Below are 23,339 nucleotides of genomic sequence, written 5' to 3' on the forward strand. Positions count from 1 at the left end.
AGTCCTCTCTTTTTCTAAAAATTCCCATCACCTCCCGCTTGGGGGTTCGTGTCGAAGCCTAGGAGCCTATTAATATTTCACACTTGCAAGGGTGTAGTTCTAAATGCATGACTCTCAAGAATGCCAACAAGGCGTCACATCCCTAGAAGAAAATGAGTCTGTCAAAAGATGACGTTACACTTGGGAAGTCACACAAACGAGCAATAGATTGCTCCGGTCATCATGTCGATGAGTTGTACTATCAGGCTGAGGGTGTGAATAAATCCTGAAAGAGGACCCTTCGAGAAACCTTAAAGAACTCAAAGGATTACAAGGGCGATTGGCTTACATCCATTGGTTCATCTTGAACCTATCCTAAAAATGCCAACCATTCTCTAAGCTTACATAGATAGGCAAGTCATTTATTTGGGATAATGCTTGTCAGAAAGTATTTGAGGATATCAAAGCATATCTATCAAATTCTCTTGTTCTCGTTGCACTGAAGTCGGGGAAACCATTCCTGATTTATGTCAAGGCAACAAACCACTCGTTAAGTGCTCTGCTTGCACAAGACGATGACAATGGTAGCGAGCAGGCAGTATATTACTTGAGTTGGACATTGGTAGGTGCCAAATATTAATATCCAATGATCTAAAAAGGGGTGCCTCGCCCTGGTGTTTGCAATTCATAAGATGTGACACTACCTGGTTGGACAGATGATCTACGTCATTTCTAATGTCAACACAATTTGAGTGTTCACGACACAACCAGCTTCCATGAATTAGCGGTTAACGAGATGGCTCCTGCTTTTGTCCTAATATGACCTTCACTTTAAACAATAGAAGTCGGTCAAAGGTGTATTAGGGTCTTATGCTAATCTAATCCGATTAAATGCTAATTAAAACTTATTAATAAGTTATCCTAGCAAATATGAAATACCACAAGATATATAAGCTAGGATAAGCAATGCAAACAAAGAGATATATCCTATATGATGAATATGTATATATGCAAGGATATATAAACAACACAAGGGTAAAATAAACAATCTACACAAGTGATAGGGTAATATGATGAGCAATACACAAAGGCGATATAAGATATGAAAACAAGAATAAGAACGCCAATGCAATCACAAACAAACAATATGATTACGGAGTTCGGTCCCCACGACCTACGTCTCCGCTCCTCACCTCGAGGAGATCTCCACTATCTCAACCGGGTTTTCTACGTTCACCCGAACAACGTTTACACCTCACAATACAATCACTATGCAATCACACCTTACACACTAAGTGTTGGTCCTAGCCCGTGTCCTCCTTCTCAAGTGCTCGGTTACAACCTCTCCCTAGGCACGTCAACCGACGCCACTCCTCTTGGATTCGACCCCGTCTCTCACCACACACTTCTCTCGGTGTACAAGTGTATTACAAGTGAATCCTCACAATTAAGCACAATATAAATCAATTGATTGTTCTCTAAACAAGGTGAGAACTCAATTAAGCACAACTCTTAGTCACAAACCCACAACCCTAAATTATACTATGAATGTAAATACAATAAGCTCAATAGGTTGTGTGTGAACAAAAAGATAAAACAATATAAACTCAATATGAAATATAGCTTATGAATTAAGAACAAACGTATAAAATGCTAGAATTGAGTTTAAGGAAACTTCTCTATAGATGACAAGAGAGAGGGAGAAGAATGAATGCTCAAACACCAAGGATGATCTCCACTTGTTCTTGTGAAATTTTGCTCCACAAACCAAACTCTTGTAAATGCTTAAAAGCTTTTTAAACAAACACTAAACCCTTAAACAAAACTCATTAAACTTGTTTTTGCTACAGTACTTCGGTCGACTGGTACGGTCGACCGGAGTTACTGTAGCAGCACGCAGCTATTTTGTAAAATCAATTTAAAATAGTAAATGAACTCCAAAAATTATGAAATTTTGTGGGAATGTTATATACATGTAGAATAATATGTCAGAGAAAGAATGTCTAAAAAGTTTTTTCCCAGTTGAGAGAAATAAATATTTGAACACAAATTTACAGTTTCTAAAAAACTGTTAACATATACGATTTTGTAAAATCAATTGGGCACAGTAAATCAACTCTAAAAATAGTAAAAGTTTGAGGGAAGTTTCTAAACATGTATATAAACATGTCAAAGAAAGAATTTCTTGAATATCACTTCCCATTTATGAAAACTCATCTATTTTGTAAAACATGCACGAACATGCACGAACGAAAAACATGATTTTGTAAATTCCATTAAACATAACAAATCAATTCCAAACTTGATGAAACTTTACGAAATGTTTATAAACATGAAAACAAACATGTTAGAAAAAGAATTTCTCAAATTGAATTTCCATTTGTGAAAACTCATGTATTTTGCAAGTATGTCCAAAACATGAAAACCTAAAACCATGCATGTATATATATAACTATATATATACATAGAAACCAAATACGTGTGTGTATATTATATTGAGCTTAGTGTATCTAACACACATAATAAAAACCTATACTAAATTACCCAAGCTTGATCTTGATCTTCATTGAGCTCAACTTGGTACACGTTGCGGATGAAGCTAAACTTGGATCTTGAACTTGAATTGTACGATGCTTCACTCCACAATTCCGCCAACCTCCATTTGATATGATCGTTATGGCGCAATCCATCCATCCTCCAACAACGTTGTTTGTCTACAAAACATAGGAATGCACAAACACTAGACAAACAACATTAGTAATAAATTGTTTGTTAAACATCATCAAAACAAGAAGGCCAACAAAAGGACAAGAAATTTGTGATCTTCTAGCAGTTAATCTTATAAAGGATACAGCTGAATTATATGAAGATTTTTCGGATGAAATCCACTAAGTCAACACTACCTTTCATCAATAGGTATGGCAATTGTACTTCGACGGTACCTCTCGAGCAACTAATGTAGCAAGCGCTCCTGGATGTTCCAAAATCTCTTCAGGAGTTGGAGTCATCTTAGTTTCCCCGGAGAAACACGTGATGCATCGAGCCTATTCACTGATCGATCCATGTTCCAACAACGTGGCCGAATATAATGCACCGCTCATTAGACTCAGTTTCATCAAAGAGCTGGGGGTCGAGTATCTTGAAGTTTTTGGTGGTTCTCAATTGATAATCAACTAAGTTCGAGGAGATTACAAAGTCAGGAACTTAGACCTGGTCCCATAACACAAGACAGCCATTGAGATAGCAGACTCATTTGAAGAATTTTTCATCGAGTAAATCCCACGCCTACAGAACGCTTACGCATATGCACTGGTGGCATTATTAGTATCTCTAGCACAACTTTCCAAGATAGAACAATTGATCACTGTAAGAACTCACCAATTCTTAATACCAGACCGCGCCTTGGACATCAAAGAGGTGCATGCGACCAGAGTCAGATTAGAACCCCGAGATTGGTGTTTCCCGATTATTGATTATGTCTTGCATGGTATATTACCGGAAGACTTAAAAGAAAGAGACTTAGTACGATGAAGAGCACCAAGATTCTGCTACAATGCAACGACTCAGACACTTTATATCCATGTGTATGATGGCTTGTTACTCCGATGTCTTTCGACCAAAGAAGCAGAGGAGGCTCTCAAAAAAGCACATGATAGAACCTGTGATGCACACCAACGTGATCCTTGATTATGTGATCATCTTAGAAGAATGGGATATTATTGGCCAACCATAATCAAAGACGCAGTCGTGTATGTTCGGTGATGCCACGCATGTCAGATATGTGCTAATTACATGAATCAACCTTAGGAGCACCTGCACCCTTCGGCCACATCATGTCCATTTGAGACATGAGGAATGGACGTCATCGGTCCTATTTTCCTTCCGTCTGCTAAAGTGACCGTTTTATTTTGGCAATCACCGACTACTTTTCCAAGTGGGCCGAGGTAATTCAACACAAAGAAGTAAAGATGAGCGACGTTGTCAGGTTCATCAAACACCATATTATCTACCGATGCGGTGTTACAATGCGAATCATGCATGACAACGTCCCTTAGTTTGTCAGCAACGCCTTCATCAAATTCTGTGGAAAGTTCAAAATTCAAGACATCTCAACGATGGCCTACAATCCTACCGCAAATGATTTGGCTGAGGCCTTCTACAAGACCATCATCAAGATCATGTTGAAGCTCGTAAGAACAAACAAGCGAGATTGGGATAACAAACTTGGCAAAGCCCTCTGGGACTATCGCACCAGAGTTCGCACACCTATCGGAGCAACCTTATATTCTCTAGTATATGGATGCGAGGAAGTCCTTCCCTTGGAAATCCAAATTCAATCTCTTTGTGTTGCCCTAGCAACGAGGATGATGACTGAGGAACAATATCAGAAACGTCTCGAAGAACTCGAGACGTTAGATGAGAAACGCTTGGAAGCTCAGCAGCAAATTGAGTTTTACCTAGCCTGAATCTCCAAGGCCTTTGACAAGAAATTCTGACAATGGAGCTTTAAGGAAGGAGATTAAGTTCTTGCTATCCGGCGAACAATGATACTCAATTCCAAAAAAAAAGGTAAGTTCCAACCTAAATAGGAAGGACCGTTTGTAGTAGAGACAGTCTACTCAAACGGTGCATATCGCCTGATCATCCAAGATAGTGATATTCGTAGGAAAATTGAAGAAGAAATGAGAATAAAATTTGTATTTATCTCTCTAACTAACTTAAGAAAAGAACAGATATAATCTTTCACTGTAATCTCTCTCTAAATGATCTAGAAAAAGAAATTACAATTATTCTCTATCGGTATCCTGATTTATAAAAGAAGGAAGGGATCAACAGAAACCCTCCCCTTTGTTTAAAACTAGGTTCTTCTTGGTGTTGATAGGAGCTTGAATCTTGTATCCCGTTGATGAACCAAATGCTTCAACTCGTGGAACTTGGTTGATTCCTTACGAATTGACATTGAGAAGAACTTGCGTGGCAAGTTTGTGACTCTTAACAAGTTAATAAATCAAATCAAGTTTGAGAACTCGGTATGAGTTTAGAACTCTGTAAAAGAGTTGATTTGATCTAACCAAAACTCAATTGACAAGCTAAGGGTGAAAGCTCCAAAGCTTTCACAAAATGCTCCCAGAGAAGATGAAAATTCCGATCTCTAAAAGCTCTAGTCGAAGATCTGCCAAAAGATCCATAAAAAGTTCGATCTCCCCAAAAAGATCCGAAAATCCCTTTTTGACTTTAGCTAATTTTTCAGCTTTTTTAGGGGATCAAGGGGTGTAACTAACCCTAAAATTGCTCCTAAATGGGATGGAATCCCCCTCAAATTGTGGGAAATGGTTTCTGGAACCGTTTAACTTGTGTTTGAACGAGTCAAACACAAAATTTGTGTTCTGGGCACGAACTCTGTGTCCTAGACTTAGGACGCGGAGTTGGGCTCCGCATTTGAGGCTAAAAATATAGTGGTGAGCCCTGCGTTTTGTTGTTTGGAATGTAGAAATGAGCTTTGCGTCTTATTCTTGGAACACAGAGGTGAGCTCTTCGTTTTGAGTTGAAGAGACCATTGATTTGTAGTCTCTTTAGTTAGAGCATTACAAAGATTGTGATCTTCATCTCGGCTTTTTGGAGCGTGAGAGTCGTCAATTGTAACTCCTGTTGATGATTGTGAAGGCCGTCGAATTAAAACTTCCATTGGTTTTGTGAAGGTCATTGAATTGTAACCTTCATTGATTGTCATGAAAGTCTCCAAATTATAGCTTTCTGGAAGTCGTCGACTTGTAACTTCTATTATCAGTGCTTGGTACAGATCATCCATCTGTAGTAATTTTTAGAAAGCCTACAGAACCCCCTCCAAAGTTTTTGAAAGTTCACGGTTGACTGGAACAAAATTTCGGAATACTTTGGATTCTAATTTTGATTTTGGATTGGTTGGGTGATTGTTCATTACATCTACTTTGAACGCATTGTGGACTTGATTTCAAGCACTAATCACGCAAGATCAGTATGAAGATGCCTATGGCCCTGTTTCTGAAGTGCAGAAATAGGCCTTGTTGCTTTAAAATGTGGAGATGAGTCTCGCATTTAGAATATAAGAGACGACGACATCAGTGAGAGCCACGAGCCTAATACTAGCAGGTGCTCCAACATTGTATTTAGTGACTTTCTCACTAACTTTTTTTTAGATCTCCCTTGGTAAAGATTAACTCAACATTTTTGAAGGGGGTGTTCTTCCTCGTGAGGATCGCTGAATCCCCACGGAATCTCTTTCTGATTGGTATCAACGATTAGAACTTGTCTGTACTCATCCAAGATGCTGCATAGCTTCTTGTCGTAGGTTAGTTTCTTCTTGGCTTTTGTCACCTTGATGGCTATTGCTAGTTTTTTTAGTACTGAAGCCTGGCCTCTCATAGGTAATGCATAAAGCTAAAAAAACCATATAGGTTTTTAAGTAACTGAAACACCCTAAACCAAACAGGATATCTTTTGGGACTTGATGACAAAGAACTTAGTCAAACAAGCTAAAACCTAAGTCACCATCATTAGACTCATCAGTGAGCTCATCTTTTTTCTATTCCTTAGATGCAGGAACATCAGCACACTTGCTTGGATCCTTGAGATACTTCTACTCACTCTCAGCCTGTGAGCAGGTGTGTTTAGTGTCAATAGAAATAGCAAGAACATCCTTGTAGGCATGGATGAACATGTGAGGAGTAGCTGTAAGAGTTGGGTAAGAGAGAGCCAAGGGCTACGAAGTCACCATAGAAACACTAGCTGCAAAGCTTTAGAATTTTGAAACGCAAAGGTGAACCACACGTTTAGGTCTTAAAACGTAGAGGTGAACCTTGCGTTTAAAATTTGAAATGTAGAGGTGAACTACACAATTAGGACTTGAAACGCAGGAGTGAATCTTGTGATTAGAGTTTGGAACGCAGAGCTGAGCCTCGTGTTTTGAAAACTGATACGTAGAGGTGATCCTTGCATTTCAGGAGTCAAACCAACTCAGTGTGAATGTGGAAATCATGGTTGGGCAGAATTTTTACATCAAATGTCATTCCGATTTGACAGGTCCAGCTATCTATAGGTCAAATCAAGAGTCTTCTGACTCTCTTTCTGTTCAAGCTTCTTCAACGAAAGTTTTTCATTTAAAATCTGGCGAGCACTGTTCATCTTCTCCTACAACAAATCATCCACATAGCTCTTAAGAAGGTTGTTTCCAAAACCCGATCAAAGAAAACCTCTGCAGTGAGTTTAGGCGCACCTATGGCTTCGACTACCGTTGGTGCCTCAGCTCAGGCAGTTGCACTATCGCCACAGATTCCTTTCGTCGGTGGTAAGTGTTGGACCTCCGAACCATAAAACTTGTTTCGATGAGTTCTGAATTTTGATCAACGAGCAAGACTTGTGTTTTGTTACTAGAACTTGGAGGTGGACCTCTGTGTTTTGAACTTGAAACGCAGGGTTGACCTTAGCATTTTGAGATTTAAAAGCGAGTCTGGCCTGTAGGCATCTAAAAATGTCTATAGGTTCCCACACATAGCTCGATATAGAGAGATGATGATGCATGTCACTATCTGAGTCACAGAAGCTTATTTAACGCTGACAAGCGCATGCAGTGAGTCGACGAATCGTGTGAGGCAACGAAACTTCAGAATAATGAAAACATGAACTGATCAAGAGCTACACGTCACTCACGAATGACGAAGTGCCCATCATGCCCCGTCTACTCTATATATGATTCAACCATGAGAGATTGTAGATCTTCTTGTTAACTTTCCAATGCATATTGAATCTTGCAATTCCGAGTTCGGACGATGAAAATATGACGAAAACGAACAGGACACATAGAAAAATGCTCTAGGCCTCAGCGAGACACCCTCAGGTGTCTCGGCTATGGCCGAGACACCCATGAGTGTCCCCCATGAGTGTCTCAGTCAAGCCGAGACACCCATGGGTGTCCACACCCCTGAAAATCGATTTTTAGCAGTTTTAAGCTGTTTTTCGATGATTAACCACCTGGATTTGTTCCAACTAATCTGAATCTATCCAAGAATGTGATAAAATAGTTACAACTGAAGATAAGAGTGAATCAATCGTTCTTATTTAAAAACAAGGGTCCCAAAGCCTATATTTACAGCCCTAGGGCCTTTATTTTTTCAGATCTAGAATTATAGAGCGTTGGTGAAGCCCTGCTAAACTGAAGACTGAAGGAGTATGAATTTCATAAGAGAGGAGGAGATAGTTCGTCAGCATAAAGAAGAGGAGCTCGTCGGATATACACTTACCGGTTCTTTGCCTTAAGATTGCCCTGTTGCGGTAATCTCGAGAAGAATGATTATCTCACTGTTGCCTAGATAATTGCTTCGGTTTCTTGATTCCTTCGCGAATCAACAAAGCTCCAGATCTGATCTGATCATTTAGTAGTCTTCGGATATCAACATCTCCGTCACAGGATAAGATCCCACACATGCAGCGGAGGATAAACGTTCGTTGTGTTTGTTTTTACGAGGGTTGTATTTTTTTCATTTTTATTGTGTAAGAGTATTATAAAAAGACTATCTTTTTTTTCTTTTATTGTAATGACTGAAGTTATAATGAATACATCAATGATGATATCAACTTTCTCCCTAAACAAGCTGGCGACCATAGTAGGAGCCAACAACTTCGCTGCCGAAGCTGTCGTGCCGCAACCAGCGATCAAGATCCTGGTGAATGAAGAGGTCGAATATGAGTTTGACCAGCAGAAGTTTGAGGAATACTTGTCCTCCTCCAGATCCACCTCTCCTACAGATCTAGAAAAGTCCGCTGGTCTTCTGATATGAAGACCCGAGAAGATGATCTCCGCGTCGCCGCCGCTGCAGTTGTAAATCACGACGTGTCGCCAATATCCGACGAATTTAGATTAGCAGATCTAAACTCTTCCTTGACTAAAGAGTCAGTCGCTGAAGATGAACCAACGTTGTCAAAGAGGGCGCACCAAAGATGGCTTTAACGCCTTACGCGTCAACTTGCTAAGGCTTTAGAGCCAATGGACGGGATCCGCTATGATATGGATCTGAAATCTGGGCAGCGCCAAGAACAACAATGATGATCGAGCAACCCCTCATCTAAAGCAGAGAAGAACAAATTGGTCTGCGTCAAGAGGACCCACTCTACCCTTGAGGAGTGAATCCAAAAGCACCGCGCATTGCTAGCGCAAGCCTGAATCCTTGTGCAAGAAGCACGAAAAATGCAGAAGGAAGAGGTGGTTAAAAAATCACCTAAGCCAAAATCGGTTTGGATACCAACGGTCAAATCAGAGCATAAGACAAAAGTAAACGAAGTTACCATTCAACCTTCATCAACTTCGGATCCCACTCCCCTTGGTAGTTTGGACCTCACCAAATCCAGAATTTCTCTGAAAGACCGCCTTGGTCCTCTCCCCGAAGATCAAGATAAAGCACCTGTTAAGGAGCGATTGAGACCATTGAAAGGCTCCCAAACAACCATTCAGGCTGGGGGTAATAGTAATCCCCCCAATAATAATAAAGGAAAAGATCTTATGACCGATCGTATCGGATTACAAGTCGAAGTACAAAAGCTCGTTAGAGTTTCACGCTCACGAAGGCTTAAATCTGAATGAGTGACTCTTGGAGATTCTAATGAAGCATCATATCCACAGAGGGAAACTTGTTCGTCTGATGACGACATTATATCTAGGAAGCCATGCCAACACATGATAGGTTGCTTCAGTCATCAGACTGATGAGTTGTACTATCAGGTGGCAAATACAAACAAGTCTTGGAAGAGAAATGTCCGAGAGACGAACTCTCATTGTCCGTGTGTGAAAATTATCAAGGCAATGTTGTTAGAATATAGCTACCACGAGACTGATCCCTAGAGGGTCTCAGTATTTGAATGAATCTCTACTAACGTTCGAACAAAAGACGATGCGTTTTCACAGAAGAAGGCTAACCGGCTTAGGTGACGAGTTCCCTCGAGTAACTATCAACATGGCCGACAAAGCAAGTCCTCGCGATGCTTCAATTCTGAGCCTTTTGCAGAAGTATCTCAGTGTGACTTGACTGTGGTCTGGAACTATTAGATCTAGACCCTGGAGGTCACAGTCCTCTAACGACGAAACGTCAGATGCTTGCTCTGCGTTGGCTTCTGATGATACGACATCCAGTGCAAGGCAATCTTATGAATCATTCATGATTAATGCCGAACAAATGGCTAAAATTCTCGAGGATGCTTTAGCCAAGTAGAAAGAGAATTTTAAATTCGAGATGGAGATGGCTATGCAGGAGATGAGAGACATGCACAGCCAACAAATTGTGGCGCTGACGAATCAGCAAGGAGAGTCTAGCCATCGCAATAATCCTAACCAAGCTGATAGTGAAAGGGAAGCGGATGAGAATGCCAACATGGACACCCCTCTCGTTGAAAACAATGCTCGGGGTGGTCCCTCGGATGATAACAATATGAAGGAGGACCACGTCACTTCTCCCCGGAATCGTTCGAAGAAAGATACGAATGAGGATAAGAAGATGTGGGACTTGGAGAGCAAAATCAATGCGTTGATGAGCGCTCAAGAAGTAAAGAAGTCCGAGATACCCTGTCCTTACCCGAGAGAGTGGGAATCAATCCCATACCTGACAAAGTTTAATTTGATCAACTTCACGCCGTTTGACAGAAAGGGTTCCCCCACTTAGCACTTAATATACTTCAAGTCTCATTTAGAAATAATCTCTGAAAATGAGCCTTTGATGGTATGATCATTCGTTGGCACTCTTCGCGAAGCAGCCTTCGATTGGTATCGCCATCTTAAGTCGAGAAGTATCAATAGTTGGGATGACATGGAAGACATGTTCCTCACAAATTTCTTCGATGACGACACTGAGGTTTCAATCGGAACGTTATTCGATAAGAAGCAAAAGGATGGAGAGTTGGTCGAAAATTTCGTCAAACAATTCCAGAACAAAGCTATGAATTATAGAGATCCAGTCAGCGAGGACTTCATCTTAGAAACCTGTCACAACAATCTTTCTCTGGATATCCTCAAAGCTATGGGAATGATGCCATCCAAGACTTGGAAGGATTTGAAGGTCCGAGGAGAACAAGTTAAACACTTCCTCAAAAGGAAGAAGGCCGAAAGAGGTTAGACAGCGACTAATGCCCCACAGCAGAATTTTGTCCACCAGGGCAAAGGAAAGGAACAAGCAAACGTAGTGGACGTGAATCAAACATTCGAGGTGCAACCGCAACCTCAACAACAGTAGCAAAAGGCACCTCAGCAATCACGGTGACAACAACAACCTCAGAAATCGAAGACTTCAGAACCGAAATTCTCGAAGATTTACTCTTTTAAAGAAGACAAAGTTCTCGGTATTTTCAAATACCTCATAGAGAACAACAAGATTAAGTTACCTTCGATCCAAGATCGGGAAGACGCTAAAAGGGTTAATGACCCAAAATACTGCATGTTCCATAGAACGGTTCACCAGCCTACCAAGTCATGCTATGCCCTCAAAGACAAGATCCAAGCGGTGATCGACGTTGAGGTCATTACTATAAAATAGTCTAAGGAAAAGAAGGTGGGCGCGAACGCAGTGTCAATCAGCTTTGGGTCTGTTCCTTTGAATTGGTTTCAGCCCGAAACCATATTGAACGTAACGGTGAAGACCATCAACGATGATCCTCACGAATAATGCCAGAAAGGACTTATGCCACACACAGCCCCAAATGGCGAGATTCTCTGGGTCCACCCTGATCTTCTCGCTTTCCGAAGATGAGCAAGAAGTCTTTGCGACCAACGGAGAACCGGTCTTTGCTACCCGGAGTGGAAACGAATACCCTTTTAAATATCCGACCACCTCCGAGCAGTTAGCTAAGCAGGGGGTAACCAAAACCATTCTCTCCAAAACATTAGCGAAAATAACAGTAGTCACAAATCCCCTGGCACCTGTTGACAAAACTTAGCAAAAGCTAAAGGAGAAAGAACCCTTACACCAAGAGGATCAGAACTCGAAGTAGTCTCGATTCAATCAACCGATTGGAAGAGATAAACCGGGGAGCTCGAACACTTCATACCGCTTCGATATTATGACGTAGTTAGCCATTATACCGGCCAGAATAACTCTATACAAGATGCTACGTCTTTCGAAAGACACGAGGGAAGCATTGCAAGAAGCCTTGGTAAATTCTAACGTTTTCCTGACTCAAATCAAGCCATCCCCTGAAGAACTGGAGCCGTCAGTCCAACATTACAATCTCGTGGCACACCACTTTCCCTGTATTTCTTTCATCAAGAAGGACATGAAGATAAATAATTCAAAGCATGACCGGCCCTTGTACTTCACCGGGCACATTAGCTCTAACGTTGTCAACTAGATCCAAGTCGATCCGGGTTTCTCTGTTAGCATCATGCCACTCCGATTGATGTATAATCTCAGAATATCAGCCAGTAAGCTGGCCTCCACGGGCACTACGATCTACGGATTCAATACCAGTCGGTCCAAGTCACTAGATAAAATCCGAGTGAAGTGCCAGATTGGGGACTTGAAGTCGAAAGTCACATGTTATGTGATCGACACAGAGACTTCCTATAACTTACTGTTGGGTCGACCATGGATCCACAGTAACGTTATAGTCCCTTATAACCTCCATTAGTGTCTTAAATATGTAGACTCTAATAATGAGGTCAAGTTGATGGTCGCAAATAAGCAACCGTTTAAGGGATTGGAAAATTATTTTACTGACTCCCTTCTCTATGGTGCTGAAACCGATACTGAACCATCGGCGCAAGGTACAGATAGCGGAGAAGAAGCTGATGCCGAGGCTAGGTTTGATTACGATGGTGGTTTTGTACTTAATGATATTGTACCAATTGAATCGATCTTGACGATGGAGAATCATCGGATAATAGTTATAATTGGCAACTTGCCAAAGAAATAGCAATAAATGATGATTTAGAGTACTCATTGTGTCTTGATAACATCATGAAGAGATTATACGATGACCCTGACTTGTATATGCCACTTCAATCATATTGCATGATGAAGAAGCATGTTCAGTATTCATTCGGAATGACACTTGTCGTCCACGCAAAGGTAGGGGGTGAAAAGAAGTCGTTTATGGTAAAGGGAAGGAGTTTTAGTACCAGATCATTTCTTGATAGAAGAGAATGATGATGATAAACCAGCTCCTCATTTATTCAGATATGATATAAAAGTACGGAATCTCATGGAGAGATACAGATATAACTTCGCACTCGGAGATGGTCTTTGTTTTGGTCGAGGTCCACGAGTTCCACCTCATATGGCTTATGTACCAAAAGGAAAACTCGATGATTATTATAGCTACAGAAGAGGTTTGGGCTAGGTCTCCTCGTCCGATGATGAGTGCTGCTGGCAAGTCATCAATCAAATAGCTAATAAGGGTAAAGACGGATATTCTTCTGATTCTTCAGCCTGGGACTCCGATGCTAGTCTTGGGGAAATGTTCAAAAGACTGATGTCGCACATGACTACAAATGATCCTGTCACCATTGAGGCAAACGATCAAATACAAACTTAGGAAGACCCTTAGGTTCACCACCTGAATATGCAGTACAGTGATAGGTTTGAACAAAGGGAATCCCCTACCAAGGACCAAGTAATCCAAGTGAATATGGGTGATGAAGATAATCCAAAACTGATATTCATTAGCGATAGTCTCCCGCCAAATGAGAAAGAAGAGCTAATTACCCTCATTAGAGAGTACATCGATGTTGTTGCTTGGAACTACGAGGATATACAAGGGCTCGATCCTAATGTGGCAATGCATCATCTCAACATTAAGCCAGATGTCAAACCTGTCAAACAACAGCAAAGACGGTTTCATCTACAAATCATGGAAGCGATCGAGTCCGAAGTTAAAAAGCTTATTGACTCGGGTTTCGTCAGGGAGGAGCAACACCCTGAGTGGCTTGCTAATATTATCCCAGTCCTTAAGAAGAATGGAAAGATAAGGATCTGCATCGATTTTAGAGATCTTAACACGGCATGCCCGAAGGACGACTTACCTCTTCCCATCACAGATGTTATCATTGACAACACGTGTGAGTTCAAGAGAATGTCTTACATGGACAGATTTTCTGGCTACAATCAAATAAAGATGTATCCAGATGATGAGAATCATACCATGTTCAGAACACCCCTCGGTATCTTCTGTTACATAGTTATGCCCTTCGGATTGAAGAACGCAGGTGCTACATATCAAAGAGCTATGTCAAAGATTTTTCAGGAGCATCTCCGAAAGATCATTGAATGCTATGTGAATGATCTAGTTGTGAAGAGCCGTAACAAGAATGATCACATCAAAGACTTGAAGACGATGTTTGACCTAATGCTAACTCATCAACTGAAGATGAATCCTACTAAATCTTTCCTCGAAATATCCATCAGCAAATTCTTTGGATTCGTTGTCACTTCCAAGGGTATTCATACTAACCCTGATAAGGTGAAGGAAATTAATGAATTGTAACTCCCGAGAAACCTTAAAGAACTCAGAGGGTTATAAGGACGGTTAACATACATCCGTCGGTTTATTTCAAATCTTTCAGGAAAGTGTCAGCCATTCTTCAGACTCACAAAGAAAGGTGTATCATTCATATGGGACGACACTTGTCAAAAAGAGTTTGAAGATATCAAAGAATATCTCTGGAAACCCCATGTACTCATTGCACCAAAATCAGGCAAACTGTTCTTGATTTATGTCAAGGCGACGAGCTACTCGTTAAGTGCATTACTTGCACAAGATAACGACAATGGTCACAAACATGCTGTATATTACCTAAGTCGGACCCTTGTGGGCACCGAATCTTGGTATCCAATGATTAAGAGGGAGTGTCTCACCTTGGTGTTCGCAATTCAAAAGATGCAACATTACTTAGTTAGATAGACTATTTATGTCATCTCCAACATTAACCCAGTCCGAGTATTCATGATGCAGACAACTTTCATGAATTGGCGGTTAGCAAAATAGGCTCTGCTTCTGTCCTAGTATGATCTGCACTTTAAACAATAGAAATCAATCAAAGGATAAGCTATTTGTGATCTTCTGGCAGCTAACCCAACTACGGATACCGCCGAGGTATACGATGATCTGCCAGATGAAACCCACGAAGCCAACGTAACTTCTCATCAACAGGTATGGCATTTGTACTTCGACGGTGCTTCTCGAGCAACTAACGTAGCAAGTGCTCCTGGATGTTCTAAGGTCTCCTCCAGAGTCGGAGTTGTCTTAGTTTCCCCAAAAAACATGTGATGCCTCGATCTTACTCACTGACCGAGCCCTACTCAAATAACATAGCCGAGTATAACACACTGCTTAATAGACTCAGCTTTGCTAAAGAGATGGGGGTCGGGTACCTTCAAGCTTTCGATGACTCTCAACTGGTAGTTAAACAAGTTAAAGGAGAGTATGAGGTCAGAAATCAAGATTTGATACCATACCATAAGATGTCCGTTGAGAGGGAAGAATCGTTTGAAGGATTCTTCATTAAATACATTCCATGCTTACTGAACATCTACGCGGATGCATTTGCAGCATTAGCAGTATCTCTGTCACAACCTCCCGAAATAGAACAATTCGTTACGGTAAGAACTCACCATCTCTTCGTACCAATCTACGATGTAGATGACAGAGAAGAGGATATTAAGTAAGTGCATTTAACCCAAGTTGAGTTCGAATCCCAAGACTGGTGTTTCCCTATCATACACTACGTCCTACATGGGATTTTACCAAAAGACGTAAAGGAAAGAGACTTAATCCGATGGAGAGCACCGAGATTCTACTATAGCATAGAGAGTCGAACACTATATCGTCGGGGGTATGATGGTTTACTACTATATTGCCTATCGACTAAAGTGGCAGAAGAAGTCCTTAAGGAGACGCATGAAGTGGTTTGTGGCGCACACCAACCTGGCCCCAATCTTTACGACCGCATCAGAAAGATGAGATATTTTTGGCCCACCATGATCAAAGATGAAGTCGCATATGACCGAAAGTGTCACACGTGTCAAGTTCACGCGAATTATATGCACCAACCCCCGGAGCATCTACAGCCTTCAGCTACATCATGGCCTTTCGAAACTTGGGGAATGGACATCGTGGGTCCTATCTTTCCCCCGTCGGTCAAAGGCGACCGATTCATCCTAGCAATTATTGATTACTTCTCCAAATAGACTGAAGCTATTCCGCTTAGAGAAGTTAAGACGAGCAACGTTGTGGCTTTCATCAAACACCATATTATCTATCGATATGGTGTCCCAAGATGAATCATACATGATAACAGTCCTTAGTTTGTCAGTAATGTCTTCATCAAATTTTGCGAGAAGTTTAAAATTCAAGACATCTTGTTGACAGCTTACAATCCCATAGCAAACGGGTAGGCTGAAGCTTTAACAAGACTAATAACCTCGGTGAAGCTCTATGGGCCTATCGCACCACAGTTCGCACGCCTACTGGAGCAACTCCTTATTCTCTAGTATACGAGAGTGAATCAGTTCTTCCATTGGAGATCCAAATTCTGTCTCTTCGGATTGCTCTTGCAACAAAAATAACGACCAAAGAATAACACTAGAAACGTCTCGAAGAACTCGAGATACTTGATGAAAAGCGCTTAGAAGCCCAATAGCACATTGAATTCTATCAATCCAGAATTTCCTGAGCTTTTGATAAAAAGGTTCGACAAAAGAGTTTTAGAGAAGGGGACTTGGTATTAGCTGTCCAACGACCAAAGATCCTTAATTCCAAGAAGAAAGGTAAGTTTAAACCTAAATGGGAAGGACCATTTGTGGTAGAGATAGTTTATTCGAACGGCGCATATCGTCTTATCACCAAGGAAGGCGCCCGGCTTATGATGCCGATAAATGGGAATTTCTCAAAAAAATACTACCCTTAGTATATTCGAGACAACTCATATATCGGGAAGTTCCCAAAAGAATTCTATGTGTAGTATTCTTAGGGATAACCCATTTACTACAAAAGTGATAAATAAGAAATCCACACTTGGACTCTGAATGTTTTCAAAGTTAGAACGTATCCTATTATTGATATTGGATTAACCAACCTTCATGAATACTTTTGCTGAGACGAGATTCGGCTACTTTGATGAGTCAATCTTTCCTCACAGCACCTCCACTGATCAAATTATTTGACTGTGGGTCAACTCAAAAATTTTATTCTCCAATTTTTGGTAATTTTCAAACTTGACATATTAAGTCCTGATCACTTGACATCAAAATCTTCCATCGAGTGGCTAGTACAAATCAGCATTTTCACTGCTATCTATAATACACTCTCACTGCTTACTTGGTCAAACCTATAAAAGTTAGGACCAAAGCCAAAATCCCCTCCCGATTCCTTCCATGAATAAGAGGTCCACTTTCAATTTGAGTAATCAAACCTATAAAAGTTAGGATTGCATCCAATCCCACTTGGTTAAACCTATAGATAGTTAGGGCCATGATTGGATTACCCCTTTCGATAAACGAGAAATTTCCATCTTTTCGATTTTAGCCAAACCTATAAAAGTTAGGGCCAAAAATGGAATTTCACCTTAATAAATGAGGGATCATTTTCTTGGATTGAGCAACCAATCCTATAAAAGTTAGGGTTGCTTAAATCTTTCCGATTCAAGGAGTGAAGATCCCACTCCTAGTTTTACCTTTCCGGATTCTGGGGGTGGAGACCCCACCTCGAGTTTCCTTTATAACTGGAGATAGAATATAAAATTACTCCTCTTTAGTTTTAGGAGATAGAATATAAAATTCTTCCTCTTCCATTTTGGGTTCGTCTTTACCATAAACAAGACCTAGGGACAGAATATAAAATTCTTCCTCTCCAGCATTGGGTTTTATCTCGATCTCTAATTAGAGATAACCCTACGTCTAACAATCGTTGCCGGTTTAGTCTTTCACCGATTGAAAAATACACCAGAATTCAAGTCTAGGGACTTTTATCCCGAAGCCTAAGTAGGGATAAGTCAGCTCCTAACACGCGTTGCCGGGTAGTCTATTCCCATGAGAAATATGAAGTCTACGTATTCAATATCGTAGAACTAAGAGAGTTAACTCTCTTAGCACAACGTTACATGCAGAATGGACTTAAACAATCCGTATGTAAGCCCGATTCAAACGGTAATCGGTAAAGCCACGTCAAATCCATTGATGGCTGAGGATTTGCCAAAAATCCTGAGTCTGCATCTGATACATGCGGCCGGGTAGTCTATTCTCATGAGAAAAATAAAGTCTACGTATTCAATATCATAGCACTAAAAGAGTTAACTCTTTTAGCACAATGTTACATGCGGAACAGACTTAAACAAATCATATGCTAGCTCGACTTAAACGGTAGTCGGTAAAGGCTCATCAAACCCGTTGATGGCTGAAGGTTTGCCAAAAATCCTATGAGAACCCCACAAGGGATGAGTAAGTCTATGTATTCAAAAATAAAGAGCTAAGTCTAAAAGAAATTTATTCTTTTAGCACAACATCACATGCATAATGGATTTGAACAATCCGCACGATAGCCCAATTCAAATAGTAATTGTTGGCCTTCTTGTTTTGATGATGTTTAACAAACAATTTACTTCTAATGTTGTTTGTCTAGTGTTTATGTTTTCGTATTTATTCTAGGCAAACAACGAGTTGGAGGGTGGATGGAATTACGAATTCACGATCATATCCAATGGAGGTTGACGGAATTGTGGAGTGAAGCCTTGCATTTCAAGTTAAAGATCCAAGTTCAAGCTTTATCTGTAAGTGTACCAAGATAGAGCTTCGTTGAAGATCACAAGCTTAGGTATAATTAGTTTAGGAGTTTATATTATGTGTGTTAGATACTCTAAGCTCAATATCATATACACACATACGCACTTTAGTTTTACATATATATAGTTATATATATATATATACACACACATTTTGGATTTTGGTTTATCCACAAACAAAGTTTTTACAAGCATATAAATAAATATTTATATTCATAAATGTTTGTTTTTATGTGGATAAGTTGGTTTGCTTTAATTTCATAGATATGAAACAAAAATATATTCATATACATATTCATATGTTTCATATTCTATTGTATTTGTGAAAATACTATATTCATTGTTTATAGATTTCATAACAATAGTTTACATTTTTCTTCAAGTATATAAAATCATTTTGTAAAGTTTCCAAACATGTTTTAGCCAAAATGTCAAAATTCACATGTTTACATTTTTTGGAATTTATTTGATATTTTTAAACATGGTTTTAAAATCAGCATTTTACTTTCAAAGCTGAAATATTTTGTATCAGTTTGCGGTCGACCGCCACAGTCGATTGCACCTATGTTTTTCTCTTAGTGGACAACAGAAAATTTTACGGTCGACCGTGACGGTCGACCGTCAAGCTGAAAATTCCCACGATCGACCACCACGGTCGACCGTCAAACTCTCTGGAAGTTTTATCTACTTTGATGACCTTCGCGGTCGACCGCCGCACTGCCAAATCTGCTCCAACGGCTAGTTTCCAGAGCTGTTGTTGAGCTATTTTTTTGGTCTTTTCTTGGCTTTCTCTTGGCTTTGGGGTTTCATATAAATACCCCCTTATACCTTAGTTTTTATGTGTAATCCAAGAGGTTTAACAAAGTTTTAATCAAGGGTTTAAGTTTGTTTAAAGTGTGTTTATAAGTTTTTAAGCATTTGAGTGTATCGGTTTTGTGAATCAATTCCACAAGAGCTTGAGGAGATTATCTATTTGGTGTTTGAGCATCCAACTCTTCTCCTTCCACTCTTGATCTATTGAAAAGTTTTCTAAACTCAATCTAGCTTTATATTTTATATTATTTGATTGTTATTTTATTTAGCTAGTGTTCATATTGAGTTTAGTTGATTTTATTTTTTCTTTGTTTACACATACACAACCATTGAGCTTATTGTATTTACATTCATAGTATAATTGGGTCGTGGGTTTGTGTAACTTAGAGAGTGAGCTTATAATTCGTTCTCATCCATTATAGAGAACAAACACTTTGTATTGTGCTTAATTGTGAGATCACTTTGTAATACACTTATACACCTAGAGATGTGTATGGCGAGAGTCGGTGATCGTCCCAAGAGGAGTGGCGTCGGTTGACGAACCTAGGGAGAGGTTGTATCTGAGCACTTGAGGGAGACATGTCTAGTTCAACACTTGTGAGGGTGTAGAGTGGGTTTGCAAGAGTGTGAGTTGTAGAGTTTTCGGTTAGCTAGATAGAGTGGGTTTGCAAGAGTGTGAGTTGTAGAGTTTTCGGTTAGCTAGAAAACCGAGTGTGTAGAAGTTACGGCTTCCAAACCGGATTGTGATAGTGGATTTCTCCCCGGGAGTGGGGAGCGGAGACGTGGGACGGAAGGTCCGAACTCCGTAATCATTTGAGTGTGTTTGAGTTTGTCATTAATACATTTGCTTATGCATTTATCTTATATCGCCAATTGCCTATTACTCTTGTATATTTTACCCTATCACATTTGTAGTTTGATTATATCACCCTTGTGTTAGTTTATATATCCTTGCATATATTTTTATCATATAGGATATATCTCATTGTTCATATTACTTATCCTAGATCATTATCTTGTTGTATTTCATACTTGCTAGGATAACTTATTAATTAGTTTTAATTAGCATAAAATCGGATTAGATTAGCATAAGATCCTAATCACCCCCCTCTAGGGTCTAACAGTAATCGGTAAAGGTAAGCCAAATTCGTTAATGACTGAGGGTTTGCCAAAAATCCTATAAATATTATGGTTATTCATCCTAGATTGGATAATGATCATAATAAAGAGAAGAGTGGGCTACGTAAAAGATTTTGTTTCATTAATAAAGTCAAAATGAAGAGACTATCGCTCCAAGTACAATCCACGACTGAGCATCAGGTGTTCCAGCACAGAAAGATCTTTGGCAAAACTCCACTCGAGTTTAGCTTGCAACTCAGCTCGAATAGAATCTTTAGATGTGTCTAGTGTCTTCGCGGCTGCGCTCCTCAACTTAGCCAACTTCTCTTCTGTAGGCTCCAACTTCTCCAATGTCTATCTTCGAGAGTCTTCAGCATTGGCTAAGTCGTCCTCAAGAATAGTGCGAGATTCTTCGGCGTACTTCAAGGCGTTCTTAAGTTTAGCTATCTCCTCGTCAACCAAAGCTAGAGAGCTAAGTAAATCAACCTTAGCCTTGTCCTTCCTTAAGAGATTAGCCCTCATCTAAAAACAGAGCTCTCCTGTGACTGAAGATCATGTCCAATGGATACTCTGGAGTCATGCCACTGCTTCAACTCAGATTACAATTAAGTAGCAACAAAAGAGGAAACACCTCTAGTCTTCCATTCCCCTAACTCTTGGGATTCGCGCTCCAGTATGGCAAGATCCACAACAAGGGAATCAGCTAGCTCGGGGTATCCCTCCTCTCTAATCATCATCATATGGCGGTCAAGTGATCGTCTATACTGATCAAAATAGAATCCATGATGAACGATCCTCTTGACCATCTTAACCAAGAAGGTAAGGAAACTCTCAAGGTCTATCTGGAACATGTCTGTGCTCAGATTGGTATCAGATAATAAAGCCATAATGCGCTCATATGGAGATGGTGAAAACCTATAAATAATCACATGGAGAGGTAAGAAACCCTAGAATATTGTGGGGAAATTCAGAGCAAATTATGAGCTCACCAGTGCCAACAGAAGTTCCTTCAGTTTGATGTCCTGTACTAAGCTCCACTGATCTAGTCTCAACAAGCTCGAAAATGATAGCAGGCGCGACTGTCGATGGTATATCAGCTCCTCTAGGAGATTTTTCAATACCCGTTGGGTTTGGGGAAGAGACACCACCTTCAGGCAAACTAGGGATGCTAGGAATCGTAGCCGTATCAGTCGTGGCGGCTGGTCCTATGATTACAATTCTTTGTTAGTCAAATAGAGATCTCGACAAATGAAGAGAATGACGATGTATGAGATTATATGTATACCTGCAGATGGACACCCCTAAGGCAAACTAGGGATGCTAGGAATCGTAGCCGTATCGGTCCTAATAGCTAGTCCTATGATTAGAATTCCCTATCAGTCAAATAGAGATTTCGAAAAATAAAGAGAATTACAGCGTCAGAGATTAGATGCATACTTGCAGATGAACCACCCTCAATGGATGGTCCTGCAGCCTCTCTAGTAGCCTGCTCTGCCAACATCTTAACGAACAACCTAGTGTCGGATCCCGAGAAGCTCGGTGCTGAGACATACATTTGTTTACTAAATCACTCAAGATCCATACCATGAAAAGTCTCGTCCTCAATCGGTCTCTCCAGCGTGATATCTACATGAGAGTTTAAGTGTTGGATATATAAAAAGAAGCTAAAAGTTCATGATGGAGAAGTACAGACTCACTTGTGGTAGTGGCAGGAGGCTCTTCTCCCCTTATATTCATGCCTGCATTCTTTAATTTGTCTAAAAGAGAATGAAGCATGGAAGTGATTAAAGGGGGAACGAATTCCAAATTGCCTAACTCCTTTAACTACCACTCAAATGGTGTATTACTGATGTTAGATATACCTGAGCATGAAATATTTGGCTCAATGGTATTATTCTGGTTAGCATCTCTGTTTGCTCCAACATACGTAGGCTCATCACGAATGGCATCGTACATTTGTTGCATAAAGCTCGAGCTATCAGAATGGCCAGGATCGGGGAATACAGAGTCGTGCTGAAGTTCACCTCTGCCATGGCTTCCTGAAACAAGGAACATGATTAGGTTCAGGGAATCCATAAGAGCGCTATTTCAAAGTCATGAAAATAGTGGAGAATTACCTTTTTCTCCACTAGTAGTTACGGTACCTCGTAACTCTACTTCGCGGGCGCACTAACCAATATGCGATTTATGAGTGGTCTTCTTCCTCTTTGGAGGACAAACCTCTATAGGACCAACAGGTCACTCATGCATAGATTTAGTACGCATCTCAACCTATGCAGAAGTCTCAGCGCTGGATTGTGATCTCACATAACGGAAAATAAGAGGCTCATGCTCGTCAACCATCCTACTTAGAGTGACTAGAGTCATCTTGTTAGGATAAGTAAATAAAACCTTTCGTTCCGCTTTGGAGGAGCCGGTCGAGATCTAGAGCGTTGAGACCAACGAAGAAATGCCAGATCCATTAATTCCGAAGAGAAAGAGTTTGACAGACCTGTCTCAGATTCTTCCTCGACAACTCTAACGTCGGTGTCTATATCCCTAAATTCTTCTTTAGAAGTCTCATCCTCATCGTTAATAAGAAGGAGCTCCTCATCATCCTCCATCTGGTCTTTGCTCGCAGGAGGGTTTGACAGGTTTCTCC

General features: G+C 40.4%; 1 protein-coding gene across 1 annotated transcript in view; it reads right to left on the minus strand.

The window, feature by feature from the left end:
- The window catches only part of LOC109834813 (60S acidic ribosomal protein P0-1-like), a 103,342-nt gene extending 87,680 nt beyond the window's left edge, over positions 1–15,662 (minus strand). Inside the window, 9 exon segments of the mRNA XM_020402832.1 lie at positions 6,071–6,151; positions 6,153–6,246; positions 6,248–6,396; positions 6,508–6,610; positions 13,748–13,804; positions 14,015–14,090; positions 14,133–14,200; positions 15,447–15,520; positions 15,603–15,662. Of these exon segments, the coding sequence (XP_020258421.1) occupies positions 6,071–6,151; positions 6,153–6,246; positions 6,248–6,396; positions 6,508–6,610; positions 13,748–13,804; positions 14,015–14,090; positions 14,133–14,200; positions 15,447–15,520; positions 15,603–15,662 (762 nt within the window).

Source organism: Asparagus officinalis, chromosome 1 (genome assembly GCF_001876935.1).
Source record: "Asparagus officinalis chromosome 1, Aspof.V1, whole genome shotgun sequence".
NCBI lineage: Eukaryota > Viridiplantae > Streptophyta > Magnoliopsida > Asparagales > Asparagaceae > Asparagus > Asparagus officinalis.